General features: G+C 33.9%; 1 protein-coding gene across 1 annotated transcript; it reads left to right on the forward strand.

Annotated features, from left to right (window-relative positions):
* The first annotated feature begins 702 nt into the window (after positions 1-702).
* LOC149779371 (uncharacterized) lies at positions 703-11,507 on the forward strand. Its single transcript, XM_089938607.1, has 3 exons — positions 703-1,330; positions 7,874-8,098; positions 8,926-11,507. Exons 1-3 carry the CDS (start codon positions 886-888, stop codon positions 9,342-9,344), a joined length of 1,089 nt encoding a protein of 362 aa, XP_089794733.1. The 5' UTR covers positions 703-885; the 3' UTR covers positions 9,345-11,507.
* The last annotated feature ends 436 nt before the right edge of the window (positions 11,508-11,943 follow it).

The raw sequence follows: 11,943 nt of genomic DNA on the forward strand, positions 1-11,943 counted from the left end.
AGCGTATTTACTCATGTTCACGGCACTCTTTATAAACTATACGGATTGAAAAACAAATACACGGTACAAAAGGAGTCTTTTTAAGTTACTTGCTGCACGTCATCTAGATATCTTAGCACGGTTTGGGGGAGTTCACTATATTGACCATGTCCAGCCTGTGCATTCCACAAGGGAAGGCAGAGGATTTTTCTTTCTGCTTTTTTTGTTTGTATTAAAATTGAAGTTTCAAATTCTTTCGTTCACTTTTGATTTGTTTTAAGCTCAATTAGCAATACAAAACTATTATGAAGCACCCAATTCAAATCTCTTTTGTCAACGTTGTGTAGCATCGTATTTGCGCAGAACTCACCTATCGCCAGAGCATATACCTTAGCATTGAAACATCATACCAACTCAAAGTATTTTATGTTGACACTTAACCAGTGGGAATTGATATTAACTATATTGTGCCAAAGATAAATGGTTCAAAATGTTACAGCTATGACGATTTTAATTTGTTCATCGATATATATTGGCAGCCAGATAGGTGACGGAGATTAGACCTCAAACTCTCTCAAGCTGACAATGTGTGCGTGTAAATCACGCGATCATCATATATTTGCCAGCTATAGTATTGGTCGGTGATTCATAGATATCGGCAGCTGTCTGGGTTTGATTGACACCTTAAATTACAAATTCACTATATTCTTGATGAATGAGCTGTAGGTAATTTCATTCAGTTCAAAGCTGCGATCAGGTGACTTAACCTCTGTTATCTTGGTTATCACAAGCCCAAGGAAAGAATACATTAATAATCGGAAATTTAAACCTGAAACCTAGTTTGTACTAACATCCTGAATGATATTTATCACCAGCTAATTTGCTATCAAAATCTAACTTGTAACAATGGCGTCCTTTTCACATATGAGCGGCTTAATTCTTATTTTATTGTCGCATCATTGTGAAGCTTTCTCCGGAAACAACCATGATGCACAGTTTTCAAAAATGGAGGAAGAGCTGCTAAATATGATGGACAGCATATTAAATTTGAGAAGAGATTTGAACAAAGACCGAACAGAAAGAAAGCAGAGCATTGAGGTACTAAACCGTAGGATTTCCCAGTGTACATGTGAAATTCAGTGCATCAGTCAGCGGCACAATCTCAGAAGAAACGTAACAGTTGAATCTGGTTTTCCAGAATGTGTCGATCCGAACAAAGTGAAGATTTTGGAAAGAGGATTAGCTGGCGAAAAGGCCCTTCGCTTAATGACTGAAGAGAAAGTAAAATTCCTTGAAAAGGAGTTGGAAACTTTGAGAAATCTTGTAGAAAGTAGGTTGAATGAGCAAAGAGGTTAGAATCCTGTTTTTTATTATTAGAGTATTTCTCATGTAATTTTTTTTTCGTCTTTTAGATGCTGAAACTCGTTTTCGAAGATGCGAAATGATAGTCTTTCTAGAAGATTTAATTTCGTGCAACATGTCCCGTATATGCTAATGCAAATAAGGGAATACGTTTTAATCAAGATGCAATATTTATTCGGGTGTTTAGTCATGCATCTGTAAAATATGGTGCAATAATGAAGACAAGGATGTTAGGAATCAGAATAAGGCATTCTACGTAATACTTGACTTTTTCCCATCAACTTTCGTCATAATGTTTAGGAATACAAATCAAAGGAAAGTTCAGGAAGTTCATGCGTATTTGTTCATATAAATAAATTCCAACTGGACCAAACTATGTTGAAATAAAATCAATTGCATTATACATGGTACAATTCTAAACGAAATGTGATGATATACTTCCTGTAAATTGCTTCTAGAAACGTTCAGTTAGTTTATACAGTGGGATATTTTCAACGTTCTAAATATAAGTACATGCTTTGAACTGTTCTTTGAAACATCATGAAAACGGCGATATCTAACACACATTGAACTGAACAGTGTGCATCAAAGAATTGAACCAATATCCAGAATCGTTCTGCGAATGCCATCTTTAATTAAGGATTTGAACCTTTAATCTCCATCTAAATTTAGTGATCGAAAAGGGAAATACAGGAATTTCTAACTTACATTTACCTCGTTCGCTGGATGAAAGATTGCTATAAACTGATGCGCAGATGCAAATATATTCGTGTTTACAATCAAATGTCTTTATGTATTTTAAGGAAGAATTTGTGAAAAACTAATATTTTTAAAAAGGACAGAAATAATATTACCCTCAATAAACATTAAATTGTCATTGTAATCATTATTTTAAGCAGCACTCTCAATGCCCATGATTGAAAGTGTAGATTAATCAAGCCCACAATACATTTTCAATGTGGCAACACTATTTACTGCCTAAACTATGGGTATTTTGTCATATTAGATGTAACTATAGCAAATCTGCACAGCAATGTCACAGAGTATATGCAGATCTATAGACGTTGCAAGTGTAAATATAACCTAAATATCGTGTCTATGAAATGTATGAAATCTTGCAAGCAGCTCGCAGTAGCATAGAGTATTATTTTGTGAAAATAAATTCATGAAATTTGATTGGCTAATTATCTAGGTATCTAGTTCCTTGCATCTCGTATCTGCTTGGCAATATGAATTGACGAATAAAATGAGAAACAATGTTGTAATAACGAGTTTTGATTGGACGCGGTCCTATTTATTTAAAAATGATAGGTTGATACGTATCTTCAGCATACAAAGCAGCATACATATTCATAAAATAAACTTCAAACGTTATATTTTGTTTTAGATATTTCTTAGATATAATTGCTTAAGCGCTGAGAATAGCAGACAATCGATCCAACGTTTCTGTGTTAAATATATTATTGGACATGTCTCCTACCAAAGCTGCCATTGTTGCAAGCTATACGGATGGAGAATTTCTGCCCAAACGGATTATTTATTTATTTGTTTATTTATTTATTATTTATTATTATTATTGTTATTATTATTATTATTATTATTATTAGTGGACTCCTAATTATTAATATCATTTTTGTAAAATCGCACATTCATTATGAACTTTTCAGCACTTTTGAGTAATATAATAATAAAAGAAATAGCAAATCTTCATTTAGAATAATGACATTATCTTTTTTTCATATTTTATGTCCGATTCTCCACGAACTGCCTTTCGCGCTCGGCTCACCAACAGTCTTATTTAATTCAGCAATATTCAATTAATTGTATTTAATCATCTTTACTAAAACCTCTGAGACGGATATCAAAGCAAAGATGAGATTTTTGTGCCCCCCGTCACAGGATTGTACACGATTATGATCATGGTTTCTTGAGACAGTAATCCAGCGATCAGGTTGTTTGCAATCTAACTCCATTTTGTTGTGCCACCGTTTCAGTCGGTGTAGCTATGTATGCTGGGAGTCCATGCGATACAATACATCTAAACAAAGGTAATGATGTTTGGACGAGATTAATTCAACTTCATTATAGAATACAAATCAAGGTGGCTGATCTACTGCTTTTTGCGATGGGTCTTGTGCCCACAGAAAAGTGGTTTGAAATGTTGCTCGTATGGAGTCAGTGTAATGGCTTGGCACCTCTATATGCAATATCAGAATTTCTGCATGTCCACCAGAAGAATGAACAAAAGTCAAATATTGAGCCATGGAAATCAGTTTATTAGGAAAGCGCAAGTGAATACATTGACTCATATTTCCAGAAGTGTACACAGAACCCTCCAAAAATTGAAAATTTTATTTAATTGAAACGTCCTTATGTTCTTCACCATATCTAATTGTTTTCTGACGAGATATAGCTAACTACGTTAAACACTAGACAAGGAACATCATAACTTACGTGTTACTATTCATAACTAAACGTTTTATCAAATTGTTATTATATTACTGTTTTGGAAAACATTTTTTCGCCCGATTAAGAAATTAATAAAAATATTTCATTTTTATCTGGAACATGACAGGGCGATTTTCTTCAATTGTAATTTTTGCACATGCTTTTGTAATAGCCGCATACTTTGCAGATGTGAGACCCTTTCTTTGTCTGAATACTTTATGTGTATTTAAAAACACTCATCAATCTCTTTTTTGTGAGTTCTTTCATTACCAATTATTTTAATAGCATCAACTAGCTATTTTATCAACATCTCAAACAATGATAAAGACAATACTTTCACCAGCAACAACTTTACAATCAAATTTCTCTTTTGAATATATTATGTACTGTGGAAATTTTGCCGTGATTTTTCATTGGTCATAACCGTGCATTTCTAAAAATAATAACAGCAACAACATTTTTTACACTATTTGATACTGTCGAAACAGTTTGTGCAATATGTTTCTGTTTATCGCACGTGCACTTAAAATACAGCTGACATGAGGCATTGCTGACAAATTTTAACATGTAGTTATCAAATATGGATTATATGTGCAAACTGATTTCCAGTATATATAGTAAATGTTTGTCTCCCTTTCTGCAATGTCTGCTTAACTAAGTAACAGGATATTATATAGTATGTAGTGTGTGGTATTCCTCTTTTAAAAGAAATCCATTCAAGAGGTTCAAAAATGTTCACATATACTTTGCATACGGAACTGGCTACATGTTTCGAAATACATTAAACTTCAATTTAGTGTCTCTCTACACACGCATACAATTCTCTTTTGATTTCCAGTCTAATCTATATATTTCTCCTCTTGTATTACCAGAGTTATCTCGTTTACATTACACATTTTTTGTGCATTTATGTTGTATTGTGTTTCATAATTCCATTTCTTCTGTCAGTTTTTCTGCATTTGTACCATTTTACAATTATAGGTTACTGCAATTGTGTCGGACAATATGATCGAATTTTTCGGATGGAAATACTGTACGACCTTGGGAATGCAGTATATTCATCCGAAAAAACGAGTTCATATTTTCCCATACAAATCCAGTTATCTTTTTATTATATGCTCATTTTCTTATTCTACCTAAGGCTTAATTATATAAACAAAAATACACTACAAGAAGCAAAGTAACTGAATGTATGCCGTATTCCAAACTAAATACACAAGCGCAGATTCATCATTACACAACAACAACATTATTAATGCGCACATATCTCCGCCCATATAAATTTGAACTTAGTTGCTCGCTAGACATAACTTTCGAAACATATATAACATGGAAGAAAGCAAACTGATTTTATTTTGAGAGAAATGCTTCCAATTCTAGCATTCATCATTCAGTTAAGACTTTCCACTGCAGATGACTTCTTATATTAATGAATGGAAAAGTATTAAATATTTTTCCAAAAATCATGAACTTGTTTGTTGCAAAGCTTTTTTCCCTTATCAAACTGTATCTTTTCATTATTTTCATATATGGAGTAACCTCGAAGTTTGTTTTCTATAAATTTTCTGTTTTTCTTCAGTCATTGTAGGTTGACCATGTAAATGTTACACGATCTTCCAGATGAACACTATGTGTAGTCAAGCACGAAATGCATATTTCTCTAGATCAAATGTATGTGGATAACATTATTAGATGTTATCTAATATTTGCCATTTTGCTCCTAAAGTACCGTTTTTTTTTCTTTTGTTTTTTTCTCAATATTTTTATTATTTTATGTTTTGCTTTTTTCCTCCTTTTCTTTTTGTCTTTGCCTAGATAATAATAACAATAGATATGATCATACTTATCATGCAATCTCTAAAACGTCATATTTTATGTTCAAAATGGACAAATCACCATTGTTATCTTCTTGAAAAAAAAATTGTAGCACAGCTAGATTTAATCGCACTTTTATCCTATCCAGGCTTGTAAAAAAATGCACATTACCTCTTGACACTGAGATTGTTTCTTTTAAGTTAAACGCATGATTTACTTTTATAACTTCTTTGAAAACTTTTGAATTTGTTACAATTGAGCCCTGTAATCTCGACTGTCTTTGTCCTAAAGCACTTTAAATAGTCCAGGACTCGAATCGTGTTTTAATAGTTAGGTAGATGGAGTACAGCAATTTTAATTACTGAAAATCTTTCAATGCATATCAATGTATGTGTGGGCGAATTGTTTTCTAAATTGCAGCTTTATCAAGTAAACACATGTTTGGAAATCATTCGTGTGCTAAGATATATAAAGAGACAACGCAACTTCAGGATCAGTACTTTATTTATAGCTATAACCCGGCACACCCTAAACACAAGTACCAAAAACTCGACCGATTTGTCAATTGACATTCATATCTATTGAAACATATACACAGGTAATATAATGAAAACGTGCAATACGATGGAACACAGCGAGAGCACGAGTCACAAACCTTCGATTAGTACCTGGAGACATATTCTCAAACACAAATCTAGATTAATCTTTACTGATAAATTAAAATGATACCTTTAGTGCACCGTGGTATCCTACCCGACAACCATTTAAATATCCAATCATTCAATTTATTAAATTTGTTCTTTCGTTTACCAGTGTAGGAAATGACTTAAATGATTTTAATAATCTCACACAGGCAATCCCTAGAGCTCATTTCTTTTAGATAACACAGATTGTGATGGTTACATAAGCTGTACCATGTAGTATCGCATAAAAGATTTTTACTGACACATTTAATTGGTGATACATGATTGACTATTTAATTACTTCAAACTTCTTCACAGTATTTTTTAAATTCACCTTTTTATGTGTAATTTTTTCAGCGCAAACTATGCACTGGGTGCACGATAAAATGGCTTGTTATTTATATAGCAAGAAGCAAACATTTGACTCACATGAGATGTTCTGTTTTTACTACACTAACTCTTGCCAGTATTTTCACATTAAACTTGATAATATCACAGTTAGATATTATAGCCTTGCTGCTTTGAAACGTAAAGTTAAGCGTGACTTGGTCAGGTGAAGAATAAAATAGAGGATAGGTAAACCTGAAATCAATTAACCCTCCCTCATATTGATGGACTTTGCCGCTGTTGCTATCATATCGTGAGATTCGTGAATAAGCTGTCTGATCTGTACAACTCTGTGGTAACACATTCGCTTCGCCCCCGATTTCGATCACGGGCACGATATGTACTAGAATACATGGTCGCCCGTCCATAGTCGATAATTTTTCTCTAGGTCCTCAGGCTTCTTTCACTTTTAATCCACCTTTTGCTTAGACCTAAGTAATCGAGAGTACCTGAATACAGGTTGTGAAAACTAGCACCTTTGTGTATAATTATCTGTAAATATTTCAAACAAACAAAAACGTATACGAGAATCTTTCTTTCTCTTTTTTTAACGCCATTTTTCAGCACACGATAGGCTATACATGGCGGCCAGTATTAATGGTGGAGGAAGAACCCGGGAAAACCCCGGAAAGAACCACCGACCCACGAGAAGCTACTGGCAAGCTTTCGCACATACCCACATTGGCTGAATCCTAGACTCGAACCGCCGCAGACAGAGGTGAGATGGCAGTGATCCATAACGAAGAGCGCTTTAGACCACTCGGCCACTCGGGGCCCCGTATACGAGAATAAAATTGATGTTAGTTAAAGTTTAGTAAGAGGAAGTGCATAAGAGTTAGTATTTATTTAAAATCAGTATTCCGTGACAAAATTACCTGCTAAACTTTAACTGATCTCAGCATAATTATCAGTCAGATTGTTTTGCCACCAATGTTTGAAGAGGATACTACTTTATTCTTTCAAGGTTCCTTTTCAATTTTCCAGACATTTTACTCACCTGGGAAAAAAATGTGCTCTCTCTCTCTCTCTCTCTTTCTCTCTCTCTCTCTCTCTCTCTCTCTCTGCGTACGTATGTATACTATACATGTATCATTGAACGATAAAAGAATTAGATTGTTAGATTGGCTTATCTATTGGTTTATTCACAGGCTGTGCAGTATGTCTGTTAATAGCTTCAATGACTAATTCTTTGATTTCAGATGACCTGAAAGAGCAAAAGGCCAAAGTTAAAGCTTTCGAGAACGAGATTGGCCACGTACATGCAAATGTGGGCAGCTTGAAGACAGATATTAATAATATGGCATCAGATATTGGCATTATCAGATCTGACATAAGCAGCGCTAAGGGAGATACTAAAGAAAGATTAAGAAATGTCAATGCCTGGATAAAGAATGTTGAAGGAAATGTAGAAAATATAAGAACCAGTAAGTACAACTTTCATCAGATTTAAGTGCAATAAATAAGTTTAACGTTTACTGTCAGAATATGTTGAAAATGTACATGTGATATCATTTATTTACTGGAACATTGTTCAGATTTTTACTTGTTTTTAAACCTTAATCGGATGAAGAATTCAACCTATACGTCTATAAAACACGGAATACACTGAGAAATTTCATCCAAATACAGAGCTTCTTATTAGACCAAACTATAAGTTCTCCATCTTCATCTGGCATTAAAGGTACCAAAGAAGATTTTAACTGTATTCGACGTCAGGTAATATTTTAATAAAATTTGACTATTAACAATTACATACCTAAAGTATATGTGCATTGGAAATAAAAATAATGTACCTTTCTTTCTTCTGGAGTGCCCCACGTGAACTAAGACATAGCTGGGGAAAAGAATGCTAATGAAAACGTAATTGTGATTTTAAAAATGTTATGAAAGAAGCACTTATCAATCCAACATATAATGAACAAGGTGCCCAAATTATTTAAAATAATAAAATTCTTTTAAAATTGATATATAAGCCCGTGCTCATAATATACGTATTTGTTCCATTCAGGAATCTTTTTTTCTAAGTTTGGAACGTGTTACGAACTGACCAATAACTGGTTTTTAAAAAAATATAGCTTGTTATATGTATCCAAATAAGTTAGTTTCTTTCTAAATTACAAGTGTGTCATTTATTGGAGTATTTGTATGACGTGTATCTTATATGAGCACAACCTTCTAATCAGTTTAGGGCATTTCTGCTTCTTATACCAGTAGCCCTCAATCATTTTCCTCATACAATATTTTTTTCCAGCTTTGAAGACCGGTTCACCAAAGATAGCGTTTCATGCCCGAGTTAGTAACAACCTTTCTCAATTCAAACCAGATCAAGTAATTGTGTTTGACGATGTTTATGTCAATCTTGGCAATGGTTACCAACGAAATCGTGGTGTCTTTCGAGTTCCTATCGAAGGCATATACATCATCCTGGTCACGGTTTCTTCAGATGGTACGTCAGGACCGGATTATGAAGTTGTTCGCAATGGAACGCCACTGTGCCGTGCTTCCATCTATGCTAACACCGATATCTTTATCGGGAGTCCGTGCAACGCAATTCTGCCTCTTAACGCAGGGGATGAAATATGGACCAAAATAGGTGTTTATAGGCCAAGTGACAAAATTCGAGGTGTGTTGTTTACCACATTTTCGGTTGGCCTCATCTCCATGAAATAGGTCAGCGGGTTTATGTTATGATCTATTGTAACAGGTTGATAACTGTGCGAAAAAAGACAATTTTTCAATAGTCGTATTCATTTTACTGTACACTACATCCTGGGCAGTAGCTGTCAATGGTAGAAAGAGCAGTAAATGTTACAAACCGACACTTACCTGCCTTTGTTGCATTAACTCTCTTTTGTATCGCCGGTAAATCTCACAACACGCCATTTACTAGTGATTTTGCAACAGCAGTAGAAGGAATAATTTATGGTATGTACTGTCCTTGTAACATTTACTGTTGACATTGCACCTGTAAATGCCACAAATTGTGACAATTACGGTTGAGTTCAGCAGTAAATATCATATTGTTTCATGTAAAAATTGATGTTTTTTTCATGTAAAAAGTGATACTGTTTCATGTAAAAAGTGATATTGTTTCATGTAAAAAGTGATATTGTTTCATGTAAAAAGTGATATTGTTTCCAGATTTTGCTCTTATTATCAGCTTTGTTCTGGAGAGATTGCATTTCTGTATCAACTTGCATATATATCGGTAATTCTGTATTTCGTGTGTATCTTTGCATATATATCTTTGTACAGCTTTGTATTACTTGTTGGCTTTTCTTAATGACTGTATGCTATTGATATGTATATTTTGTACTTGACTTTGTACGAAATCAAGTTCCTAGTGTGCCTGACCAGAAACATTTACTTTGTAAACAACAGCATGCAAAGCTAAAATTTTCTGATTGACTGTGGATTGAAGATTCCGAGGATTATTAATATATTATGTTTACCCGAACGTGAGTTAAAAGATATAGTCTTGATTCTGACGTTAGAATCTTTTAGAATGGAGAAATCCATTAATAGACAGAGAATTTCAGAAATTGGTAATTGTCACCCAGGTGACGTAGAGTTGTATACAGTCTTGTTTACCTAAGAATTAATAATTCTTCCCTTAACATCTGAAGCAGAATCATCCTTTTTGTTGTGTTCAGCGTTTGATTCGGATGGATTCATTTTTTGAAATTATTATTCACTGGTATTACAAAGTGCTCAAAAATATTCTTGGACTGGAACATTAATTTGTAATTTTTGTGAATTCAGATAAGATCGTTTTGGGGTTATATTGTAAAACGTCAAAAGGTTCTTAGTACATCACCACACTCCAGGCCACTGGTACATTAGCACGTTCGAGACTATAGGCATATCAATACATACAGTATCGGAAATGACTTGAAATACTACTCTAATTCAGTTGGAACTTCATACATTTGGACTTGTGCTAGAACGTTAGGGATTATTTGAGTTTAGTTCCCAATAAAGTAAGTTCTTTTTAAATTTTCAATTTGTATTCCAGGGAAACAATATATTTTTTGAATTTTGCAAAACTTGTAGCTTTTCGGTCCTTTCGATTACTTAGTTTAAAACCATAGAATCGTACCAAACTAAAAGCGTCTAAGGCAGTGTGTAAACCTATCGAAACAGACGAACGGATGGGCACCGAATGCGTTTTAACTGCAAAGGGCTGCAAATTTTTAAAATGTATATATCACTGAGTTCCAAGACACACTGTTTGATGTTATTTGTACAATTTACTACGGTTTTTGTCATGTTCAAGGTCCTTAGCATACACACTAAATAAAAAAGCATTGTACTGCTAGTAGATGTGATAATTCCTCGAAATAATGTACACCAGTGTCTATGCCTGGCTGTAATGTGGATATTAAACGTGACAGTTAGTGGCGCTTTTGATATTTACAGGCTCTACACGCCATGCCTTTACTGTATAAGACCAAATAAACGTCATGAGGAATATTATACAAGTACAATTTTCGTTTTCCTCGCATATTATGTTTGACTCGCTATTCCCGTTTAGGATGCGTGTGAAACTATGAGTGCTAATTTTCATATTAAAGTGTATGCAATCTTCTACCTGAATGACCTCGAATGTTTTATCCATCTCTAAAAGGTATATTAAATCTTTATTGCTTCAGTTGTGTAACATGAAAACTGAGTATTCATAGATTATGATTTTTGCACAGTTGTTGGAAATTGTGGGTCAGACGCAAGTACAACACAGCGAGCTTGCTGACACCACAATATATAACAGAGCCAAAATATGATATTTTTATTGTTGTATGCAGCTATTTGTTAATAAATTATATGTACCACTTCTACAAACTTGTACTATTGTATTATGAGAGACTACTGTCATGTAATGTTGCGTAGCAACAAGTTTATTGGATCTTAACTCTGCTTTACTACGGTACGAACACATACACGCACTGCGGAAATTGTGAGTTCATGTTTCATTACAATAATTTATTTCATGTGAATAGAAATCTAAATATAGTGTTGTTCAAGTGACCATACAGCTGCTATAAACGGACGCTTTTGTACATATAGAACATATTTTTGGTTTGTTATAATATTTTGCTTTGAGAAACAAAATCATAGTAGCCAAATGCACACTTGAAAATTGCAAAGTTCGAAACACTTACTTTCGTCATGACACTGTTTTAAAAGCACCCAATAAGGGCTTGACTAAAAATCTTAAATGACTAAAGGGAAATATCATGCGAGGTCCTCACACCTCACAACTCTTCTTAAA

This window comes from Sinohyriopsis cumingii, chromosome 17 (genome assembly GCF_028554795.1).
Source record: "Sinohyriopsis cumingii isolate HCF-2022 chromosome 17, ASM2855479v2, whole genome shotgun sequence".
NCBI lineage: Eukaryota > Metazoa > Mollusca > Bivalvia > Unionida > Unionidae > Sinohyriopsis > Sinohyriopsis cumingii.